Genomic DNA, 24,415 nt, shown 5'->3' with positions numbered 1-24,415 from the left:
CCCCCCACCCCGCAGGATTTTAACTGGGGGGGCTGGAGCCCTGCCTGGGTGGTAACAGTGCCGGCCCGCTGCCTCCCAGAGGGGCCAGGGGAGCTTTTCCTCCTCCCGGGCTTGAGCCCTGACACACACCCAGAGCCAGCAGTCGCCAAACACCTTTATTCACGTTGTGCTTGTTCTGCTCTCACCTATAAATAGAATAAATAGCGAGCCCTGGCCCCTGCAATCGGGGGGGCGGGTTAAGGCAGCTGGAGCAGGGCCAGGCCGAGCCCAGGGGCTTCCTGAGAAAGAGCAGCTTGTGCTATGGGGCCAGAGCAGCCCAGTAGGGGGCAGGCACCGGCTTGGTCTCTCCTAGTTGAGGGGGGGCACATTCACCGCATCCAGTGAGGTCCAACCCGGGGGCTGGCTGGGCTGCAGCCAGCCGTGCCCCTTGCTCTGTGCACTCTGCGCCCTGGAGGGTAAACGGGCAGGCTGCAGGGGTGGGGGGGGGGGGGGGGGGGGGGGCTGGTGTAGCAAGCAGAGCTGAGACTCCAGCTGGCCTGGTCGTGCCAGTGCCTCAGCCCGCACTGGAGAGGGAGCTGCTGGGGGAGAGGTTCTGGCTGCTGGCGCTCAGGTTCCTGCTGGGCACCTGCGGAGAGGGAATAAAGGGGAGCAGGGAGTTAAAGGGTTCTGGGTCAGGATCCCCGCTGCTGGGGCCCCGGGACCAGTTCTCACCGCTGGGGAAGCCGCTGGCACCGGTGGCCTCTCGCCCACATGCAGGACGTTCAGGGAGCTGGCGCGTTTCATCCTGCGGGAGAGAGCGTGAGGTGAGCAGCCGGCGTCGCTGCATGCGGGGATCGCACCTAGTGCCACGGCTCTTGCCCAGGGGCGGGTCAGCCTGCCGCCGCTCCACCCTGGGACAGGCCAACGCAGCGCAAGGGCTAGAGCCGCAGAATTAACACCTGCCAGCAAAACAGCCGAGCAAACTGCTGGGAAAGGAGCCCTGCTCGCTGGCTGCTGAGGGTAACCCCAGGCAGAACAGACCCGGGGTTTGACGGGTCCCCTCCAGGGACTGGATTAGACACTAGATTAACATAGCTGGGAATGGAGAGTGGTCACCCCTGGGGCATGCGGGGGGCGGTGTCCTGGGGGGCTCTGCTCTTGCCCCCTCCAAGTGGCACACAAGTGCGGTAACTAGTGACAGGCCGGGGCAGCTCTACAGAGCTCTGGACTGGCAGGGGCAGCTGCCTCGGGTCAAGGAGCACTTCAACAGCCCAAGGCAACTCTGGCAAGGACGTGGGGGCCAGCGCTGGGCCCCTTGCTGGAGCTGGGTGGAAAAGCCCCTTACCCAGGGTTGGGGTCCATGGTCCGGACGCTCTCGCCTTTCAGCCGGGAGACAAGCTTCTCGCTGCCACGCCGGATGGATTCCCGCAGCTTGGAGAAGGAGCTGCTCCGGCGCACGCTGCCCATGGCATCCTGGGGGGAGACAGTGGGGAGCTGGGGGATGCAAAGCTCCCAGTAGGGAGGGGCTGCAGCCCCCCCTGGATCCCAGGCCGCCTAGTCCCCCTATGAGCCCCGCTTCACTGACTCTGTGGGCCTGGCCCCTGCACTCTGCTTTCCCCCTCCCCACCCTGCCCAGGCCCTGGCGCTTACCTGGCTCAGGGGGTCTGCACTGCTCTGGCCTGCTGCGAAGTCACCTGCACGAGAGAGGAGATGAAGAGAAACCACACTGAGACCCTGCTCCCACAGCTCCCCTCCCCCAGCAATAAACCTGCCCCAGAGAACCCCCCCCCGCCCCGAGCCGGCACACAGCTCAGCCCTGTTGCTGGGCGGCCTCACCGTGGTGGGCAGCTGCTCGCTCCTTGTCATGGGAGGTGAGGATCTCCTTGTACAGCTCCTCGGCCTGCTGGTACTTGCCCTGCTTCAGGTAGGAGGAGGCCTGCCGGGAAGGGGAGTGTTACCAGGGGCAGCCCTCATTCACCCACCGCATCCTCCCCACCCCCCCGCTTCCTGGGCCAGATTCCCCCCCTCAAAGGCCAGACCAGGGGAAGTTTAGCCCTTCCTGTGCAGCACCACCCACTCATGCTGCAATTGCAGAAAGTCAAATCCCCCAGCCCTGCAGCCAGCCACCAGGGAGCCCCCCAGACCCTCCCCCAGGAGCAGTCATGGGCCTTTCCCCCACCCCTAGTACCCCAACCCCAGACCCTCCCCCAGGAGCAGTCATGGGCCTTTCCCCCACCCCTAGTACCCCAGACCCTCCCCCAGGAGCAGTCATGGGCCTTTCCCCCACCCCTAGTACCCCAGACCCTCCCCCAGGAGCAGTCATGGACCTTTCCCCCACCCCTCGTACCCCAACCCCACCTCAGACCCTTCCCCAGGGGCAGTCATGGACCCTTCCCCCAACCCCCTCCCTCCCCTAGAGCTCCCCCCTCACCAGGTTGTTCTTGGTCTTGGCCACGTTGGGGTCGTGGGGGCCCAGCTGGCTCTGGTAGATGCGCAGCGCCCGCTCGTAGTACCGCTCCATCTCCTCGAACTTGCCCTGGTTCTGGCACAGCAACGCCAGATTGTTGAGCTGCTTGGCCACGTCGGGGTGCGTGGGGCCCAGGACCTGGGGGGGAGGGGAGGGAGAGTGTCAGGGACGGGGCCAGGCCAAGGGGCTGGGCCTGGCAGCGCCCGCCAGGGCGGCCTTACCTTCTCGCGGATCTCCAGCGCCCGCTTGCACAGCGGCTCCGCTTCCTTGTACTTGCCCCGCTTGCCATACAGCACGGCCAGGTTGTTCAGGGTGGCGGCCACCTGCCGGGGGAGGGGGCGGCATTAGGGCCCAGATGCACTGGCACGGACATGCGTCTCCTTCCCGCAGGGAGCACCCCCACCACAGACACCCTTCCACTCCCAGCAGGGGGCGCTGGGGGGAGGGACAGGGCACCGGCTGTATGAGGAGCTCCCAGCAGGGGGCGCGGGGAGGGGGGGCAGGGCACTGCCTGATGGGGGGAGCTCCCGACTACTCCAGCCTGGCCTCTTCCAGCAGGGGGCAATGTGGGGACGGGGGTGCTGGCTGATGGGGGAAGCTCCAGGCGACCCCAGCTCCACCTCTCGCAGCAGGGGGCGCTGTGGGGGGAGCTCCTGGCTACTTTAGCCCCTCCCAGCAGTGGCGCTGTGGGGAGCGGGGCAGGCTGATGGGGGGCTCGCCCGCTGCACTCTGTGGGCAGTGGCTGGCGACGGACCCGTCTCTCCAGAGAAGGATTCAGGTCCTGTGTCTGGAAACCCTGCTGGACCCAAGGGACCAAGAGCCGCTGGGATGGGGGAGGCCTCTCCCTTTTTCCAGCAGCCTTTGGGGGACCCACTGTCCCAGGATATCTGATCCAGGGAGCCCCACGCCCCGGCACTCACCGCCGGGTGCTCCACACCCAGGGCCTGCTCCCGGATGTCCAGAGCATCGTTCAGCAGGTCCGTGGCCTCCTTGTACTTGTTCTGGTCCCTGCAGCAGGGCAGACAGCAGCGATGTCACCCGGGAGCTTGGCCCACCCTCACTTCACCTGGACCCCCGGTCCCTGCCCAGATACCAGCCAGGCCTGGGACCCCTCCCTGCCCGGGCCACATGCCGCTAGCCACACGGGGCAAGCCCCATGGCCTCTGCCAGCCTCTCTCCACACCTGGCGCTGCCAGTGTCCTTCAGTGCTGGAGGCGGCTCTGCCACATGCCTGGGTGGGGGAGGTCTCTGAGCCCCGGGGGGCTGCACCGTGTATCAGCCAGGAGCCCATGGGGGAGGAGACGAGGGCTGGCAGCGCCCCACTAGCCGCGGCCCTCACCTGTACACCAGCGCCAGGATGTTGAGCATGGTGGCCACGTCAGGGTGGCTGTGTCCAGAGTTCTTCTCCAGGTCCTCCAGCGCCTGCTTGCAGAGCGGCACGGCCACCTCGTAGCGCCCCTGCGAGGCGTATTGGATCACCAGGTTGTGCAGCGTGCGCAGCCGCGCCGGGATCTCGTAGCCGCCCTGCTGTGCCGCTGCCATGGCCGTGCTGGTCGGCTGGCTCCCTGCGGAGAGCCCGGTGAAGGGAGGCGCCCGCGAGCCCTAGGACCCGGCAGCCGCCCTGTGCCCAGTTCAGGGCCGACCCACCAGGACAGAGACAGGGTCGGCGCTCCCCAACCCCCAGTGCTGCCCTGCGGGGTCCATCCCCGGGGCCTAGCACAGCTGGGGGAGCCGGGGCAAAGACCCCCCTGGCAGGGTGCCTCCCATCCCAACTCCATCCCCTCAGCTCTGCAATGAGCCCGGCCCCGAGCAGAGGCAAGAACCAGGCATAGGTACATGAAGGGGGCTGCTGCGGGGGTCACCCTCACCCAGCTCCCCAACTGATGGGTGAGTCAGCAGAGGCCTCCACACCTCAGGGCTCCCTCCTCTCCCCCTGGGGCCACCTTCTCCCCCCCGCACTGACCCACCTCTCCCCACCACCCCGACCCTCCTCTCACCCCAGGACCCCTTCCCCTCCTACACTCCCCCATCGACCCTCCTCTCCCCGGCCCTCACCAACCCCCACCGACCCTCCTCTCCCCGGCCCTCACCAACCCCCCACCAACCCCACTTCTCCCACCCTCACTGACCCTCCTCTCCTTCCTTCTCCTCTCCCCCCGGGGCCACCTCCCCCCCACTGACCCACACCTCCCCACCACCCCGACCCTCCTCTCACCCCAGGCCCCCTTCCCCTCCTACAGCCCCCCACTGACCCTCCTCTCCCCTGCCCTCACCGACCCTCCTCTCCTTCCTTCTCCTCTCCCCCCAGGTCCCCTTCCCCTCCTGCACGTCTATCCCCACACTCCTCTTCCTCCCTCCAGCCCTCCTCTCACCCCAGGCCCCCTTCCCCTCCTACAGCCCCCCACTGACCCTCCTCTCCCCGGCCCTCACCAACCCCCCACCGACCCCACTTCTCCCACCCTCACTGACCCGCCTCTCCTTCCTTCTCCTCTCCCCCTGGGGCCATCTCCCCCCCACTGACACACCTCTCCCAACCACCCCGACCCTCCTCTCACCTGGCCCCCTTCCCCTCCTACACCCCCCCACCGACCCTCCTCTCCCCTGCCCTCACCAACCCCCCGCCGACCCCACTTCTCCCACCCTCACCAACCCTCCTTTCCTTCTCCTCTCCCCTTCCCCTCCTGCACACCTATCCCCACACTCCTCTTCCTTCCTCTCACCCACAGGTCCCCTTCACCTACCCCACCCCCACACTGGCCCTCTCATCCCTGGCTCGCGGCCCCAGGGTCCTGGACTCAGCAACTGAAGCTGTCTGACACGAGGAGTCCTTGTGACACCTTAGAGACAACAGATGTATTTGGGCAGCAGCTTTTCTGTACGTTCCACTCCATGCATCTGACAAAGTGGGTTTTAGCCCACAAAAGCTTCTGCCCAAATACATGTGTTAGTCTCTAAGGTGCCCCAAGGACTCCTTGTTGTTTTTGCTGATACAGACTAACACGGCGACCCCTCTGAAACCAGGAGCTGGGCGGATGCTCCAGTCTCGGGCTGGGCTCCGGGCTCTGTAAAAGCCCACGGGGGGGGAGGCAGTAAAATGTTCACTCCCTTGGTGCCAGGAAGCAGCTGTCTCTAGGGGCGTGGGCAGGCGAGCGGCGCCACGGGGAACATGCAGAGGAGCCCATCTGGAGCCCATCCGCCCCTGCCCAGGGGTCCGGCTGGCTGGGAGCCCCCAGGGTTTGAGGCAGACGTGGGGCTGCTCTGGGACGGGTGGCGGGGACAGCTGCGGGGCATCACCGCACAGATGGGCCGGCTCAGGTCGTGGGGGGCTGTAAGAAAACCAGCCGGAAGGTGGCCCGGGGGTGGGAGTCACCCCACTGCAAACCCTGGGGGCTGCTAAGGTGGCTGGGGACGGCCTGGGAATGGCTGGGTAGAGGGGACTCTCCGGGGCTGCTGGCGCAGGTGTCCATCGGGTGTGTGGAGAAGCTGGGCCTGTCCAGGCTGGGATGGGGCGGGAGGGCACACAGGAGGCTGGGCAAGGCAGAGCAGGAGGACAGAGTGGGCCAGGGCACAGGAGTGCAGGGTGGGCCAGGGCAGGCACACAGGAGGGCAGGCAGGCAGGTGGGTGGCTAAGCCAGGCAGGTGGGCAGTGCGGGGCAGGAGGACAGGTGGGGCAGGTGCACAGGAGGGCAGGCAGTACGGGGCCCGCTCCCCCCCCCATAGCAGAACTGGGGGGGCTGAGCCCGTTGGACCCACTGGGTCAGCGCCTGGGCGGACAGCAGAGAGACTGGGGTGCACTCACAGAGCTGAGGGGCAATGAGCCAGCCCCGAACCAACAGCCTACAGCCCACACCCCACAGCCCCCCTGCCTTGGGCTCCCCCCAGCACGTACCCTGCCGCTGCTCATCCTCATCGCTGGCAAACAGGGAGGCCAGGCTATCCTTCCGCTTCTGGGCGTTGTCCTTTTCCGGCTGAGGGTACAGGGGGAAGGCAGCTGGGGCCGAGCATTCTCACCCCACAGCCCAGCACCCCCCACGCCTGAGCTCCCCCGACCACCCCCCATTTACACCCACGTGCCCCAGAGATCTCAGCCCCACATTGCCGCTCGGCCAGGCCCAGGCTCCTCCCTGCCCGAGGCTTCAGCCAGCAAAGTGAGGACTTGGATGCTGTGCAGTCAGGGACGGGGTTCGGGCCCCACCTGCTCCTCTCCCTCCCCTTTCACCAACCAGGGGGGTCCGGCCCCACCTGCTCCTCTCCCTCCCCTCTCACCAGCCAGGGGGGCCCGGGCCCCACCTGCTCCTCTCCCTCCCCTCTCACCAGCCAGGGGGGGCCCGAGCCCCACCTGCTCCTCTCCCTCCCCTCTCACCAGCCAGAGGGGTCCGAGCCCCACCTGCTCCTCTCCCTCCCCTCTCACCAGCCAGGGAGGCCCGGGCCCCACCTGCTCCTCTCCCTCCCCTCTCACCAGCCGGGGGGTCCGGGCCCCACCTGCTCCTCTCCCTCCCCTCTCACCAGCCAGGGGGGTCCGGGCCCCACCTGCTCCTCTCCCTCCCCTCTCACCAGCCAGGGGGGTCCGGGCCCCACCTGCTCCTCTCCCTCTCTTCCCCTTGCCTGCAGGCCAGCGGGTCCGGGCCGCATCCGCTCCTCCCTCCCGCCCCCCAACCAGGGGGGTCTGGGCCGCACCTGCTCCTCCTTGGTGTCGTACTGCTTCAGCTGGTTCATGAACTCCAGGTGTTTCTTCTCCTCCTCCAGCTGCGCCACCATCTCCTCGCTCTGCTGCAGCCGCAGCTGGGTCCCCGCCAGCTCCTCGCGCAGCCACAGGTTCTCCTGGCAGAGCCGCTTTACCTGCGCCCGCAGCTTCTGCTTCTCGGCCTCCAGCGCCCCGATGTGGGACGACAGCGCGATCATCATCTGGGCAGGGCAGGGCACGGCTCAGCAGGGAAACCCCCTGCCTGCCGCGCTGGCCACCGCACAGCACAGCCCCACCCCCCAGGAGAGGCTGGGAGCTCCCCACAGCCCAGCTCCTGCCCCACAGCCCAGAGCGCCCCCTGCTGGGAGAGAATGGGATGGCTGGGAGCTCCCCCCACAGCCAGCGCCTCTGCCTCGCTCCCCACAGCGCCCCCTGCTGGGAGAAGCCGGGAGCTCCCCCCACAGCCAGCACCTTTGCCTCGCTCCCCACAGTGCCCCCTGCTGGGTGAAGCCAGGACTGGGATAGCCGGGAGCTCCTCCCACAGCCAGCACCTCTGCCTCGCTCCCCACAGCGCCCCCTGCTGGGAGAAGCCGGGACTGGGATAGCCGGGAGCTCCCCCCACAGCGCCCCCTGCTGGGAGAGGCCAGGGCTGGCATTGCTGGGAGCTCCCCATACAGCCACCGCCCTGCTCCACCCCCCACAGCGCCCCCTGCTGGGAGAACCTGGGACAGGAGTAGCTGGTAGCTCCCACCACAGCTAGTACCACTACCCTGCCCCCCCAACACCTCCTGCTGGGAAAGGTGGGGCTGCAGCAGCCCCCCAGAGCCAGCGCTCCTGTTGCCAGATGCCCTTCCCTTGTTCGCAGCCCCTCTGCCGCACTGGGGCGCTGGCACAGCACAGCCGGTACCTTTGCCTCGCCAAGCCCCAGCTCAATCCCCTCCAGGGACTTGCGGACGAGGTCGTATTTCTCCTCCAGGAGCTGCAGGGCCTGGCCCCCCGGCGGCTCCTCCTGCCCATGGCCCTGGATCAGGGCCTCCTGCAGCCGCTGTGAGATGCCCCTGTTTTCGCTCCGCAGCGCCTCCAGCCCCTTCACCACCTGCCGCGTGCCAGCGACGATGTCATCTGCCGTCATCCTCCCCGGCTGGCTCTCGCCGACCTCCACCATCAGGGACATGGCACAGCTGAGCCTGCAGGGAGGGGGCACCATGAGCGCTGGCATCCTTGGCCCCCAGCCCAGGTAGCTCGTGAGCCCATCGCCCTGGAGCTGGGCAGGGCGACACCACGCACCCCTCAGCCCTGGAGCTGGCAGCCCTGCTGGTGCTGCTGCGGGTGGGCAACCTGCCCAAAGTGGGGCATCCATGGCCGGGACAGAGAGTGAGCCCTTGTCCTTCCAAGTGTGGACCTGGGGCTGACCTGGCTGTGCAGGGACAGGCACTTCCAAGGTGACCCATGTCTCCAGGGAGGCTACCCGGGGGGGGCTGACACAGTGGCACTGGGGGCAGCACGGAAGGCCGGACAGGGGAGCACGAGGGAGGAATCCACGCTGCAGAGGAGCAGACACGTTCCCGACTCTGAGCCTTGGCTTGTGGCCGTAGGGACCACGACTCGCCACCGCCGATGCCCAAAGGCTTGGGGTGACTTGGGGCGAGCCCAAGCAGGGCTGGGCCCAGAGCTGCAAAAGGGTGGAAGGGCCCCAGCTTGCTCACAGCTTGGGGAGGGAGGGGTGCACGTTAGGTGCCGCGTTCCTCCCCGCCCCAAGAACCAGTCCCGCCAGCCTGCACTAACCGGCCCGGCCTGCAGCGCGGCAGGCGTGGCGCAGTCACCAAACAACATGCACGGGCAGGGCACAGGTGTGAGCAGCACACCCCACCTGTGCCCAAGCACAAGATGCACCCCACACGCCAGCCACCGTGCACACAAACACGGCACACACATGCCCAGCCACAGCCTGGCACGTGCCCGGGTCACCCCCGGCACAGGTGAGTGCCAAGCTGACACGCACTGCGTCCCCCTGCCGTGTGTTGTACACACACGTATAGAAGTACCACGTGCCCCAGCCACGGGGCACGCGCGCACACACAGAGTCCATGCACACTCAGGGTGCTTGCACCGATGCACGGGGTCCGTGCACGCACACGGTCCCTACGCACCAGTCACAGCAGGGCACAGACACACGTTGCCTGCGTGCCCGCCCCGCACGGCTGCACGCTGGAAGCACGGACACGCGTGGCGCACACGGCGCGCTCGGCCGGCCGCGGGGGCTCCGACCTGCGCGGCCGGTTCCCGGGGCCGCCTCTGCACCGCGTCCCGCCCCGGCCGGGCACCACCCGCCAGGCGCGTCCCCGGAGCCCAGCGCCGCCGAGCCCCCAGCCCCGCCGGGACCCACCTGCCAGCCGGGCCGGAGCATCCGCCGCCTGCGCCGCGCCCGGAGCCGCTGCCCTCCCCCGGCTCATCGCTCACCTGCCGCGGCCATGGGCGGCACCCACAATGCACCGGGCTCCACCCCCTCCCTGGGCCATCTTGGGCGGGGCGGCCCCCCCACGGCAGAGGGGCGCGGGGCACCGGGGCTGCAGCGCGTGTCCCGCTTCCCCGGGGCCGGGCCTGACCCCAGCGACGTCCCCGGCCCAGAGCCCTTTGCCCTCCCGGCGCTGATCCGGGGTCTGCCAGGAGCGGCTGCAACTTAGAGCAGCCCCGGAGTGGCGCTGCCTTCTGCACCCGCAGGCTCTGGGGCGGGGAATAGCCACAGCGCAGCGCGCTCCGGCCAGCCCCCGATCCGCCCCCCGTGGGGCAGGGAATAGCCACAGCGCAGTGCGCTCCGGCCAGCCCCCGATCCGCCCCCCGTGGGGCAGGGAATAGCCACAGCGCAGTGCGCTCCGGCCAGCCCCCGATCCGCCCCCCATGGGCCCTGGGGCGGGGAATAGCCACAGCGCAGCGCGCTCCGGCCAGCCCCCGATCCGCCCCCCATGGGCCCTGGGGCAGGGAATAGCCACAGCGCAGTGCGCTCCGGCCAGCCCCCGATCCGCCCCCCATGGGGCAGGGAATAGCCACAGCGCAGTGCCCTCTGGCCACGCCCCCGATCCGCCCCCCATGGGCCCTGGGGCGGGGAATAGCCACAGTGCAGCGCTCTCCGGCCAGCCCCCGATCCGCCCCCTATGGGCCCTGGGGCGGGGAATAGCCACAGCGCAGTGCGCTCCGGCCAGCCCCCCATCCGCCCCCCATGGGCCCTGGGGCGGGGAATAGCCACAGCGCAGTGCGCTCCGGCCAGCCCCCGATCCACCCCCCATGGGCTCTGGGGCGGGGAATAGCCACAGTGCAGTGCGCTCCGGCCAGCCCCCGATCCGCCCCCCATGGGCCCTGGGGCAGCGAATAGCCACAGCGCAGTGCGCTCCGGCCAGCCCCCGATCCGCCCCCCGTGGGCCCTGGGGCGGGGAATAGCCACAGCGCAGTGCGCTCCGGCCAGCCCCCGATCCGCCCCCTCTGGGGCAGGGAATAGCCACAGCGCAGTGCGCTCCGGCCAGCCCCCGATCCGCCCCCCATGGGCCCTGGGGCGGGGAATAGCCACAGCGCAGTGCGCTCCGGCCACGCCCCCGATCCACCCCCCATGGGCTCTGGGGCGGGGAATAGCCACAGTGCAGTGCGCTCCGGCCAGCCCCCGATCCGCCCCCTGTGGGCCCTGGGGCGGGGAATAGCCACAGCGCAGTGCGCTCCGGCCAGCCCCCGATCCGCCCCCCTGTGGGGCAGGGAATAGCCACAGTGCAGTGCGCTCCGGCCAGCCCCCCATCCGCCCCCCTGTGGGGCAGCGAATAGCCACAGTGCAGTGCCCTCTGGCCACGCCCCTGATCCGCCCCCCATGGGCCCTGGGGTGGGGAATAGCCACAGTGCAATGCGCTCCGGCCAGCCCCCGATCCGCCCCCCGTGGGCCCTGGGGCGGGGAATAGCCACAGTGCAGCGCTCTCCGGCCAGCCCCCGATCCGCCCCCCATGGGCCCTGGGGCGGGGAATAGCCACAGTGCAGTGCGCTCCGGCCAGCCCCCCATCCGCCCCCCTGTGGGGCAGGGAATAGCCACAGTGCAGTGCGCTCCGGCCAGCCCCCCATCTGCCCCCTGTGGGGCAGGGAATAGCCACAGCGCAGTGCGCTCCGGCCAGCCCCCGATCCGCCCCCCTGTGGGGCAGCGAATAGCCACAGTGCAGTGCGCTCCGGCCAGCCCCCGATCCGCCCCCCATGGGCCCTGGGGCGGGGAATAGCCACAGCGCAGTGCACTCCGGCCAGCCCCCGATCCGCCCCCTGTGGGCCCTGGGGCGGGGAATAGCCACAGCGCAGTGCACTCCGGCCAGCCCCCGATCCGCCCCCTGTGGGCCCTGGGGCGGGGAATAGCCACAGTGCAGTGCGCTCCGGCCAGCCCCCGATCCGCCCCCCTGTGGGGCAGTGAATAGCCACAGTGCAGTGCGCTCTGGCCAGCCCCCCATCCGCCCCCTGTGGGGCAGGGAATAGCCACAGCGCAGTGCACTCCGGCCAGCCCCCGATCCGCCCCCCATGGGCCCTGGGGCGGGGAATAGCCACAGCGCAGTGCGCTCCGGCCAGCCCCCGATCCGCCCCCCATGGGCCCTGGGGCGGGGAATAGCCACAGCGCAGTGCGCTCCGGCCAGCCCCCGATCCGCCCCCCCATGGGCCCTGGGGCAGGGAATAGCCACAGCGCAGTGCACTCTGGCCACATGCCCATCTGCCCCTTGTGGTCCTGGAAGCAGGGCCCATGTGCCAGCTCCACCCTGGCTGACGGGTCCCTGTCCTCTGCTCCATTTCAGGCCCCTTTACACTTGCAGAGGGGCCTAGAGGGGATCGAGTGTAACAGACCTGGGCCCACGGACCCTAATCGCTCTCCGGCCAATCCCCCCCTGGTGGGGCAGCTCACTGCACATTCCGACTGTGCCCATCCCTGGGGCCTCTGGCCATGGGACCTGCTGCTCCGGGACTCCCCTGCAGTGGCCTGACTGAGAAGGGGACCTGCCTCGTTCGCTCAGTGTCAGTGCCACTGCCTGGTGTCCCCTGTCCCCAGGAGAACCCACTGGCCTCCCTGGTCTGTGAGGAGGAGACGGGAGCGAAGCCTCGGCCAGCGCCAGCCAGCAGCACGCCCTCGCTCGAGGGGCGGGGAGCGCCGGCTGCACCTGGGAAGATGATGTCAAGCAGATCTGCTGCCATGGGCATGGGTGGAAACTGGGGGCAGATCCCTGGCCAGCTCCGAGCAGCAGAATCCTGAGCTGAACGCGCCTGGCCCCAAGCAGCCGTGAGGCTTCGGGCAAACCCGCCTGCTGCAGATACCTCAAGTCAAACGGACTCCAGGCCGGGGATCGTGGCAGGAGCAGGACCCAGGGGAAACCCCTCTGGGGCTGCAAGTGGGGGGATCCAGAACGGCTGCTGCTACCCCGGCAGCCTGTCCTCCCCTCTTCTGGGGCTGCATTCCACTGTGCTAGCATCCTGCAGCTGGAGGAGTCATGGATACCAAAGGCAGAAGGGACCATAGACAAGGATTAGCCTCCCGGGTCCTGTTGTTGTTGCTACTTGTAGCAGGGCACCGCCCAGGAGTCCCAGAAAAGATCAGGGCCCCATTGTGCTGGGTGCTGCCCAGACCCCAGTGAAATCAGGGCCCCATTGTGCCGGGCACTGCCAAGACCTCAATCGAGATCAGGGACCCATTGTGCTGGGTGCTGCCCAGACCCCGGCTGAGATCAGGGCCCCGTTGTGCCAGGTGGACATGATATATCTTGATGAAATGCATCCCAGAATACTCAAGGAGCTGACTGAGGAGATATGAGCCATTAGCCATTATCTTTGAAAAGTCATCGAAGACGGGAGACATTCCAGAAGACTGGAAAAGGGCAAATCAAGTGCCCATCTATAAAAAGGGAAATAAGGACAACCCGGGGAATTACTGACCAATCAGCTTAACTTCTGTACCCGGAAAGATAATGGAACAAATAAATAAGCAAGCAATTTGCAAACACCTAGAAGATAATAAGGTGATAAATAACAGTCAGCATGGATTTGTCAAGAATAAATTGTGTCAAAACAACCTGATAGCTTTTTTTGACAGGGAAACAAGCCTTGTGGATCGGGGGCGGGAAGCGGTAGATGTGGCATATCTTGATTTTAGTACGGCTTTTGATACTGTCTCACATGACCTTTGTCATGGAGTCCCCGGGGGATGCTCTGGAACTGCTCCCCACAAAGCCAGCCAGGACTTTGGGGAGCCTCCTCTCCCTTGGAGCAGACTGTCTTCAGGGCAAGAAGCTCACACGGCTTCACCTCCTGGGTCTGCCCTTGGAGCATTCAGCATATGCCCCTCCGTGCGCTTCCCACAGCGAGTCCGCCCAGGCAGGGTCCTGGGGAAGCCAAAGGGTTCTGCACTCCCCACTTTGCAGTCAGACGTGACTCTCAGCCAGCCAGTAAAACAGAGGTTTATTAGACGACAGGAACACGGTCTAAAACAGAGCTTGTAGGTCCAGCAAACGGGACCCATCCGCCGGGTCCATTCTGGGGCCCAGCGAGGCAGACCCCCGTCTGCCCTCCCTTCCAGTCCCCAGCTAGCTCCAAACTCCAACCCCCGTCCAGCCCCTCCTTCTCTGGGCTTTGTCTCTTTCCCAGGCCAGGAGGTCACCTGATCCCTTTGTCTCCAACACCTTCAGTTGGCACCTTTGCAGAGGAGGGGCCCAGGCCATCAGTTGCTAGGAGACAGAGTGTCGGGCATTTATGTACACTGGCCCTTTGCTCTGCAGCAACCGTACACCCTTATCCCACCACCTAGATACTTAAGAACTGCATAGGGGAAACTGAGGAAAGCCATTAAGAACAGTCCCACTTCGTCACAACCTTCTCATGAACAAACTAGGGAAATACAACCTAGATGGAGCTACTATAAGATGGGTGCATAACTGGTTGGAAAATCGTTCCCAGAGAGTAGTTATCAGTGGTTCACAGTCATGCTGGAAGGGCATAACGAGTGGGGTCCCGCAGGGATCGGTTCTGGGTCCGGTTCTGTTCAGTATCTTCATCAATTATTTAGATAATGGCATAGAGAGGACACTTATAAAGTTTGTGGACGATACCAAGCTGGGAGGGGTTGCAAGTGCTTTGGAGGATAGGATGAAAATTCAAAATGATCTGGACAAACTGGAAAAATGGTCTGAAGTAAATAGGATGTAATTCAATAAGGACAAATGCAAAGTGCTCCACTTAGGAAGGAACAATCAGTTGCACACATACAAAATGGGAAATGACGGCCTAGGAAGGAGTACTGCGGAAAGGGATCTGGGGGCCTTAGTGGATCACAAGCTAAATATGAGTCAACAGTATAACACTGTTGCAAAAAAAGCAAACATCATTCTGGGATGTATAAACAGGTGTGTTGTGAGCAAGACACGAGAAGTAATTCTTCCGCTCTACTCCGCGCTGATTAGGCCTCAACTGGAGTATTGTGTCCAGTTCTGGGCGACACATTTCAGGAAAGATGTGGACAAATTGGAGAAAGTCCAGAGAAGAGGAACAAAAATGATTAAAGGTCTAGAAAACATGACCTGTGAGGGAAGATTGAAAAAAATTGGGTTTGTTGAGTCTGGAGAAGAGAGGACTGAGCGGGGACATAACAGTTTTCAAGTACATAAAAGGTTGTTACCAGGAGGACGGAGAAAAATTGTTCTTCTTAACCTCTGAGGACAGGACAAGAAGCAATGGGCTTAAATTGCAGCAAGGGCAGTTTAGGTTGGATATTAGGCTTGGAGAGAGACGCTCTGCTCCCAGGGCTGGGGTTGAATTGCATGGCAGTGCCAGTCCCAGAGAGCTGCCAGCCCTCCTGTCTGCCAGGAGACACAGGATGCAGAGCCAGGCAGAAAAGCCTCCCGCATCTCCTAGGCTGGGCACTTCCTATGGGCAGAGAAGGGCACCAGGTCACCTTGCCCTTAGCAATGAGAGAGACCGAGCCCCGCTAGGGCAGCAAATGTGTCTTCCTCTCTCAGGGATCAGGGGGGTCGTTCCAGGGTGCACAGGCTCTGAGCCCCCAAACCACGCTGGGACTCAGCTGTGAGTGCATCTCCCCATCTCAGGGGCTGGGGGTCGTTCAAGGGCGCACAGGCTCTGAGCCCCCAAACCCCGCTGCGACCCAGCTGCAAACCGTTTGTCTCATGACCCAGGGACTCAAGTTAGTCCCTCCCTGTCTGCTTGTGACGTTATTGACATGAATTGTGACCGTATAGATCATTGTTGCAACCAAGGTCATATAGTGGCACCAAATCTGGTACAAAGGAGGTCAAGTAAGGTGTCTATGACAAGGTTATGATTTGCTGGTTATGATTATGCTGTCTGTATGCATGTATCATTTTTGTATTTAAAATTATAAGTACTGGCTCTATACTGTCTGTATTTCAAACTTGTGCTATGTTTCTGGGTGACACCCCAGACAATTTGGTATCAGCACTGCCTAGCCTGCTTGGTGGCCCATTAAGGACCATCAGCTATACAATTGACCCATTGAGAGAAGGCAGATACACCTTGTGACTCAGCAAGGCATGCAGGGACCTGCCTATGGACAGAACTCTAAGATTTTTCCATGCCATGTGCTGGATAGCTTGTCTTTGGAACAAAGAAAGCAGAGGCCACATGACAAGAGACTATAAAAGGCTGCTGCATCTCCTCCATCTTGTCTTCAATCCTGCTTCTTGCCTCTGGAGGAACCTTGCTACAAACTGAATGACCCATCCCAGCTGTAGATGTACTCCAGAGACTTGATTTGAACCTGCACTTTATTCCATCGCTGCTACAAGCCTGAACCAAGAACTTTGCCATTACTGTATGTAATTGATTCCATTGAACCAATTCTAGCTCTCATCTCTATCTTTTTCCTTTTATGAATAAACCTTTAGATTTTGGATTCTAAAGGATTGGCAACAGTGTGATTTGAGGGTAAGATCTGATTTGTATATTGACCTGGGCCTGGGGCTTGGTACTTTGGGATCAGGAGAACCTTTTTCTTTTCCTGGGGTATTGGTTTTCGTAACCATTCGTCCCCATAACGAGTGGCACTGGTGGTGACTCTGGGAAACTGGAGTGTCTAAGAGAATTGCTTGTGTGACTCGTGGATAGCCAGTGGGGTAAAACCGAAGTCTTCTCTGTTTGGCCGGTTTGGTTTGTCTTGGTGTGCAAAGGACCCCCAGCCTTGGGCTGTAACTGCCCCACTTTAAGCAATTTGTCCTGAATTGGTGGGTCCCACCAAAGCCAGCATGGTTACACCTGGTCAGAAGCCTGGCCAGTGTAAGTTTATCACCCAGTCCGCTGCTTTTGCAAAGGAAAGTGGACATGCACCAGCCCTTGCAACACGAGCAGATTTCCCAAGCACAATGCACCGTGTTAGGTAAAACAGAAAGCAGGTTTATTAAGTTGGCCATCTAAAAAATAAAAGGAGAATCGCAGTCTGAGTTCTATAAAGGAGACAGGATTTGAATCAAGCCGTGTCTCACCTGACGGTATTGCTCCTGAATACACAGGCTGGGGTTCTCCTTTCCAGCTGGGACCACCTCCCCCGTTCAGTCTTTGTCCTCCAGATGGGGGTCTAGTCCAGGTGTTGAGTTGTGGGGGGGAGAGAGGCCAAGTGATGATGTCACTTCCCCCTTATGGGGGTTCCAGGGTACTGTTTTGAGGCACAGCATGCCACACCCTTACTCTACAGGGAGCATGGTCACCCCGAGGGACAATCAATGAGCAGGGGATGGTCCCTTATACTACAGGGCGCATGGTCACCCGGAGGCACAAATCACTATTGACTCGTGTCATTCGCTTGCAAGTATCTGGGAGCAGGTTACATGCCAGAGGCTGTGTGTGAACAGCCCAGGAGTGGGGTTCTCACAGCAGAGCAGGGGAAGGCTGGCTCCCAGAGTCAAGGATTGGGGTGACCTAGCAGATCACCGGTCCAGATAACACCAGGGGAACATCACAACCCCCCACCCCCCGCAGCTGGGCTCCCCAACCCAACCACACCAGGCCCCATCGGCCCTGCCGCCCCCAGCTGGGGCTCCCCACCCCACTCTCTCAGGCACTCTGGAAGCTGCCTGCTGGCGCCACTCTGTGTGGGGCAGAGGGGGGGTGGTTTTGAGCCAGTGAAGAAGGGGACCCCAACTCCTGTGGCAGACTGAGGGGGGCTTAGCCACCCTGGCCCAGGGAGCAGGGGCTGCCGCCAGTGTCCCCAATCCACCCCAGCCTGCAGGGTGTGAGCGCAGCCTCTGGGAGGGCCCCGCTGACGTCAGGCCGGGGCAGAAGACAGGCTGGTTTATAGGGCAGTTCTCCGGGGAGCTGGGTGGGGCTGCTGCCCCGGGACTGGGCGAGCCTGGCACTGGGCAGGGCGTGATGTCAGCACGGCAAGCCGTGGCAGAGGCAACTCCCCCCGAACAGCGTGTGGGCCCCTCCCGCAGCGAAAGCGTGTCCCTGCCCGTGTGAGTGCAGGCCCTGACAGAGGCTTGTGGCTTAGCAACGGCAGCGCAGTGCGAGAGGGAGCCCAGGCTGGTAAGACAGAGGGCCGAGCGGTACCCCAGTTCCAGGTGGCACCCCGGGAACCCAGCCCAAAGGGACTGCCCCTTGTCCCTTGGGGTGACCACGCGCCCCCTGGTGGAAGGTACAGAGACGTGTATTATGACGGTTACGTACCATTTTAAGCATTCAGCTGAAGCGGGGGCTCATTGGCTGGTGTATCTGAGCACATGGGCGAGAAGAAGACATGAGGTACCAAGGGCCGTGGTGCTGCCCTGAAGTATCCCGTACACTGACACGTTTCCCTTGTTCCATCCCCGTCTGGGCCCAGCGCAGGGTGGGATGGCCTGCCTTTAGCCTGAGCTATGGGGGTTGGTAGCCTCGCCCCGAGGGGCCAGGCACACCTGGGCCGGGCCCCTCCTTCTGCCGCCCTCCTTGGCTGAGCTCAGGTAACCCACCAGCTAGCAGCTGAAGGGCCCTATTGGCCATTATCGAGAGGGCGACGAGGTGCCCCTCCCTCCAGCACACACAGGGTCTGATCTTCCCGGGCACTTTGCCAGCAGTGGGGCGGCTGGATGCCCAGCTCTCACGTCAGGGTGAATCCTGTCCCCACTGGAGTCACCGGGCGTTTTGCCACTGACATAAACAGGGCTGGTTCCAAGGAGAGCAGGGTCGGGCCCAGAGGCCCCCCTGAAATCCATGGGAGTGGGACCGGGGCCCAGCATAGCTCATTGCTCTTTGCTTCTGTTGCTTAATGACAGCCCCTTTTCCTCCACCGTCACCACTTCCTGAGCGTCGCAGGTCCCTGGGGAGTCTGAGACGGGGGCTGGTTAAGGGTTGGGGGGCAGTGCTCATTCTCCAGCAACCTGTAACTCAGAAGCCAGGGGATGGCAGAAATATTCTCTGTCACCCTCAGGGGAAAGCTGCCCCTTTCCAGACCTAACCCCCGCCTCAGGCCAAAGCTCTTGGCTGCTAAAACGGAGCTTCGTGATGGAAAATGGCTCTCACCTTAACATTAGAAATAAACTGCCCCTGAGCTGAGCACAGAGGAATGGGCCAGGGGGCTGGCACTGACCACCTCTTCCAGGGAGCTGGGTTCGCTTCCTAGCTCACCCGGAGACCTCTGGGTAACTCTCTTTAGCTCTCCTCTGCCTCAGTTTCCCCATCATTCCAAATGAAGGCCGCTCTTTACTTTCTGCTGTGACCATAACGGCCACTGATGATTGTGAGGTACCCAGAGACCATGGTGATGAGGCCTCCAGAGTTAAGGTTGAGATGAGCTTGACATTTAAAAGGTATTTTTTTCCCAAACGCTCTTAAATCCATCTGTTGACTCAGATTGTCTTGAAAAGTGCTGGGCCCCCTGGGGGTGTGGGGTGGGGGTAGTGGGGCAAACTTGGAATTGTTTGGCACAGAGGTTCCTGGCCCTTGGGCCTGGCACTTCCAAGGGGTTTTCCCAGGACCCTGTTTAAAGGTAATCCAGGCACTGGGGCCTGGCTGGATTATGCTGACTGGCTTTGGCATTTTCCTCCCCAGGGTAGTTTGGAAGCCTCTCTGCGCTGAACCCCAGGGGAAGGCTGTGGGGAGACTGTTCTCCCCCCGGGACGCCCGGTTTTCCCTCCCTCACCGGTGTCAGGATGGCAGCTCCATGGAGCTAGGTCTGGGTTCAATGCAACCGTCTGACCGGTTTCTGAATGGCACCCGCGCTTGGCCCCAGCGACCCCCGGTGGCCGTGAGCTCTGCAGGGCGAGTGGGGTGCAGTGTGGCGAATCCGGACGCTGTTGGGGCATAAGCCAGTGGGGAATTCCCCCTCTGCTGGCCTGGCGGGTGCCATACCATGCCTCAGTCTGCCCCTGTGCCAGGCCCTGCTGTGCCCATGTTGCTGGCCAGCTGCTCGACTTGGCTGCTGTGGGCAGAGGCCCAGGGCAATGCCCCATGCTGGCTCTGAAATGGATCTGGGCTCCCGTGCTGTGGGCTGGCGCCAGTCAGCTCTGGCAACATCAGCTCCCCACATCCAGGTGATACCGCGGGAGTGGGGCGGGTGTCTTAGCTCAGAGCCTCTCCCTGCGCCCCCAGTGCCACCTGCATCCCCCCACCCAGTGGAGCTGCTCATCCTACTTTTGTGCCCTCCCAGCCTTTTGGAAGATACTCGCCCGCTGTCCCGCACCTCCCCTGTCCCCCGGACACTCTCTCTCTCTCTCTCTCTCTCTCTCTCTCTCTCTCTCTCACACACACACACACACACACACACACACACACACACACACACACACACACACACACACACACACACACAGAGGTCAGGACATATAGCTGGGTGCTTGAGATGTATGTAGTTCCCCAACAAGCCAGAAGATGGCGCTGTTTATCAGTGGCACAGCACCTGCCAGGCAATAATGCAAAATTGTGTGTGTGTGTGTGTGTGTGTGTGTGTGTGTGTGTGTGTGTGTGTGTGTGTGTGTGTGTGTGTGTGTGTGTGTGTGACACTAATTAGGGCACTTCCTCGCTGCTGCGTGAACATGCCATGCAAATTATTTAAGCACATAACCATCAGCTTTGTTTTTTCAAAGCCGCAGTGTGGGGTTTTGTGCTGACGAAAGGGCGGGGGGGGGGGGCAGCGGGCAATGCCCCATGCCAGCACATCACGCACTGCCCTGCCAGCCTGGCTCAGCCGTCCTGCCCATAGGAGAACCAGGGCTTAGCCCCCAAGGCCGGGGCACACGGGGCACAGCGCTGCTTCAGGTCTTGGAGATCTGGGTAGGAGACCCCAGTGCCACCAGGCAGCGTCCCCCTCGTAGGGGTGTCTGACAGTGCAGCACCCCAATGCACAGGGCAAGCAGAGCCCAGCTCACCCCTATCCCAGAGCCTGTGGTGCCTGGTGCAGACAATGAAAGTCACATCCAGGGCAGTGCAGTTGTGGGGCCTTCCTTCCCCACTGCACATGGTCCGGGGGGGCGCAGGGCCAGAGTGAAGGACATGGAGGAGACTGAGAGAGGGAGAGACCCCCCCCATTTCCCCACGTGCAACTGAGGGGGATCAGGGAGGACAGGGGAAGATCGGGGGGTTGTGACGAAGCAAGGGGTTTCTTGTTGTTTTCAATGGTTTGCATGCAGAGGGGGTGGGACTCAGTTTCCCTAAGTGTTACTGGTTTAACAAGGTGGTGGGAGAGGGAGTTTGTTGTTACCGAGGGCCAGCGAATGGCCTAGAGAATGGATACCCCAGTGACTGGTGACCAGCAGGCCCAGCTCGGGAGTCACAGCCGGTTCTGGCCAGTGGGAGGACAATGGGCTGCAGAGAGAGGACCCCAGTGACCTGACCAGCTGGTTCCAGCCAGAGGGGAAACAAAGGACGGATGAGAGGAGAGGCTGGGAGGAGAGGAGACCCAGGCGACCCTGTTTACCTGGGACAGAAGACAAAGGACAGAGGCGGGACTTGGGGGCCGGTAATAGCAGATGCCCAGCTGGAAGGAGGGGGATTCTGGGCTGGCAGGGGAAAGCAACCAGAGCCCACCTGGTTGCAGAGAGACTGGGATGTGTTGTGCTGAGGGAGGCCAGGCCTGAGGCCCTGAGAGCTTCCTGTGCTGTGTTCAGTCGCTCAATAACCTTTCTGGTTTACACTGGCTGAGTCTCACTCCGGTCTAGAGAACAGGGCTGCATTATTCCCTCTGGGAGGAAGGACCCGGGGGGCCAGAGCAAGTGGACTCCCTGAGAGGGCCCACGGTGAGAGACAGGCATGCTAAGGCTCAGAGAGGTGTGGTTCCAGGAGGCAGAGGGGCTTAACCCCCGAGACAGAGTGGACCCCCAAGAAGGGCTGTCACACTGAAGGGGGTTCCTCCCGGGGACCATACGGCACCAAGAGAGAGCATGAGTCCTGTGAGTCCATGACAGGGGTGAAGAGGGGACCGGAGAGGTTGGTGTGAGGTCGGGGTGGATTGGCAAAGGGTGGGGGGCAGGTTGGATTTAGAAGGCAGGTCAGCACTCACCGTGGAAGTAATATAGCTAGGGTGGGCCCCAAAGATCACGTCTTTGGAAAATGACCTGCTTACTTCTCCACGACAAAGACGGGGTCACAGCAATTAAACAGGGTGTTGTTCGACACCTTCCAATAAACTATACCCTGGGACCTACCCGGGCACAATCCACACGAAGGCGCAGCTGTGTCACCCCTGCCCTCTAACCTGGGGGGCCCTTTGCAATGCCTGGCTGCTGTAGCCTCCGGCTGGGACTGCTGCCACAGAGCCTCCAGCACTGAAGTCACTCGCAGCTATGTGTGTGTGCTGTAGCCGGCCAGCCACCCCCGGGCTCCTCCCAGCCTTTGTTATACTGCGGGGTGACCCCAACACGCTCCCAGCCCCGGGTTCTCCCCCAGAAACATATGTCCTGTTCTGCCCAGCCCTGTCCTGGCCAGTGCAAATACGTCAAGTCTGTTACTCCGTTAAGGGACTAATATGCACACGACTTGGGACCCCTAATGGAGTTTCCCAGACCTGACCACACTGGGTTAGAGAAAACAAGAAAAGGGGTTTATTCCCGACAAAGAGAGAGATTTGACGTGAGTACAAGAAATGAGGCAGAAAAGCCAGAAATGGTTACAAGAAAAATAAAGAGAAAACGCTTCCTGGTGCCTAAGTGAACCAACTGCTTTCGAGTCAAAGCAGGGTTTTCTCACCACAATCTTCCAGCAGTCTGACGGCCCAAACCCTTGGGTTAGGACCCGTCCCTCAGAGTTCAAGGGCTGCTTCCTTTGTCTCTTCAGTGTAGTGAATGTGCTGGGCAGGAAGGGGGGGGGGGCTTGGGGTATTTGTCCCTCCTTTTTATAGTTCCAGTCCCCCTCTTGAACATCATTTCCAGCTGAGACCTAGGAAACAAAGCGTCTGTGTGGAAGGATGTTCCCTGCTGGTTTTTGATGAGCAGAGCCTCGCCACTGGAAAATAATAATAATAATTAACAGAGATATCCCATCTTCTAGAACTGGAAGGGACCTTGAAAGGTCATTGAGTCCAGCCCCCTGCCTTCACTAGCAGGACCAAGTACTGATTTTGCCCCAGATCCCCAAGTGGCCCCCTCAAGGATTGAACTCACAACCCTGGGTTTAGCAGGCCAATGCTCAAACCACTGAGCTATCCCTCCCCCAAAAAGAAAAGGCACAAGGAAAGAAAAAATGAGAACAAGAGATGAAAAAGTGACAAGACATTCCTAAAAACACAGGCTCAAAAAGCAACAACAATTAACAAATATTAGGGGGAAACTGAATAGGTTGAGGGCAAAAGCCCTTAGGTGGACCAAGCAGAAGTTTTGTAAAAAAAGGACAGAACAAGGCTAGGTGACAGTATTAGCTACAGCCCAGCCTGCTCTCCCCAGGGGGAGATGAACTGCTTAGGGAGATGTCTGGCAGAAGTCCTAGTGCCGCCCTCCCGCACGAGTTCACAGACTCAGGCCATTGGCCAGTGGTTTCCTGTTGGATCAAGGAACCTTGGGGTGCAGCGGGCTTGGAATAACCGTGGGGACTCACTACACCCGGCGGGCCAGGCCCAGCTCCACGCGTGGCTGCTCTGCCTGGTTCCGGTGGCTTCAGAACCATCAAATGCCATGATGGCCACTAGAGGGCTCCTAAAGTATGGCCCAGTTGCCAGCCCCTTGGGTCCCAGCCGGACGGGCAGGCTCACAGCTCCCTAGCTGCAGGGACGTGTCTCGGGAAACCTCAGCTCACAGCCCCGGTGTCGAGCCCAGCTGGGGCACAGAACCTGTGCCTTGGTTCTCCTCGGTGCTCCCCCAGTCCTGGTGCGAGCGAGAGGTTGAGCCTAGCTGCCTGTGACCCCAGAGATCCACCTCAGCAGCTGGGAATGGCGTGAGCACATTGGTGTTCTGCCCACGCTGCCCCCGGGCCACACCCCACACGGGTGGCGCTCTCAGAGCCCCTGGGGGTGCCAAGGGCCCGGAGCGGGGCTGAGGAGCTGGCCCTGGGGGGGCCGAAGAGGAGGGAGTGCCTCTACAGAGCTCAGGGAGCTGGGAGGGGCCCAGCCTGTCCCCTCCGCCCCCCACAGGAAGCCGCTCCTTGGGGCAGGGGGTAGCAGTGCGGAGCTGGCAGGGAGGGCAGGGCCCAGGTCTCCTGGAGAAGTCACACGCCTGAGCGCAGCCCGCCTGGCCTCTCAGCACCAGCTGGTTTATAAGGTGCTGCAGCTCCCAGCCGGGCCCTATAAGGGCTGGAAAGGGCCAGGGCCAGGCCCAGGTGTCTCTGCTGGCATCACAGGAGGACAGGGAGCTTCCTGGGTCAGGCAGGGTGGGTGCCCAGCTGCAGGGCGAGGCCACGGGCCTTACACTGAGTTAGTCCCTGAAATCCCCCCTCGCCCAGGCCCAAGGCCCCGGGGACACCCCTCTCCCTCCCCAATGGGGACGTCGGGCCAGCCCAGGGGGGAGCAGCTGTCTGGAGGGGGACGTGGCTTGGGCCCTGAAGGGGGAATACCGGGGGGGGGGCACTAGGTGGGCGGGGGCTGCCTCAATGCACTCCTGGCTGCTAAGGAGACACGTGAGGCAGGGATGGGGGGGATCCCATCAGGAAAGGCAGAGCGACCCCAGGAGTGAGACAACCACTCAGCCCTCCCCGCCCCCAGTGCTGGATCCTTGCCAGGGCCGTGACGGATGGCGGGTGTGTGGGGTGCTGCCCACAGTGTCCTCCCTCGACACCGTGCCCCAGGCTGGTGCCAGCACCACACACACACCTGGCCGTATCTCGGTGGCTTGCGGCTCACTCTGCCCTTTCTGGCCTTAGCTGGAGACGCA

General features: G+C 62.7%; 1 protein-coding gene across 3 annotated transcripts; it reads right to left on the bottom strand.

Moving 5' to 3' along the window:
- Nucleotides 1-142: 142 nt before the first annotated feature.
- KLC3 (kinesin light chain 3) lies at nt 143-9,930 on the bottom strand. Of its 3 annotated transcripts, XM_005314638.4 has the most exons (13): nt 9,517-9,928; nt 8,038-8,317; nt 7,124-7,351; nt 6,336-6,414; nt 3,786-4,011; nt 3,367-3,454; nt 2,668-2,769; nt 2,411-2,584; nt 1,816-1,915; nt 1,630-1,673; nt 1,325-1,452; nt 712-784; nt 143-625 (listed from the first exon to the last, which is right to left on the bottom strand). In XM_005314638.4, the coding sequence occupies exons 2-13, from the start codon at nt 8,302-8,304 to the stop codon at nt 554-556; spliced, it is 1,581 nt and encodes a 526-aa protein (XP_005314695.2). In that variant the 5' UTR covers nt 8,305-8,317; nt 9,517-9,928; the 3' UTR covers nt 143-553. The 3 variants fall into 3 exon arrangements, with proteins under 3 accessions (XP_005314695.2, XP_065426772.1, XP_065426773.1); XM_065570700.1 differs by having other exon boundaries at nt 143-784; nt 9,517-9,930; XM_065570701.1 differs by lacking the exon at nt 9,517-9,928 and adding an exon at nt 9,162-9,184 and having other exon boundaries at nt 143-784.
- Between the last annotated feature and the right edge of the window lie 14,485 nt (nt 9,931-24,415).

Source organism: Chrysemys picta, chromosome 17 (genome assembly GCF_011386835.1).
Source record: "Chrysemys picta bellii isolate R12L10 chromosome 17, ASM1138683v2, whole genome shotgun sequence".
Taxonomy (NCBI): Eukaryota; Metazoa; Chordata; order Testudines; family Emydidae; genus Chrysemys; species Chrysemys picta.
This window is presented reverse-complemented; position numbering and strand designations above follow the sequence as displayed.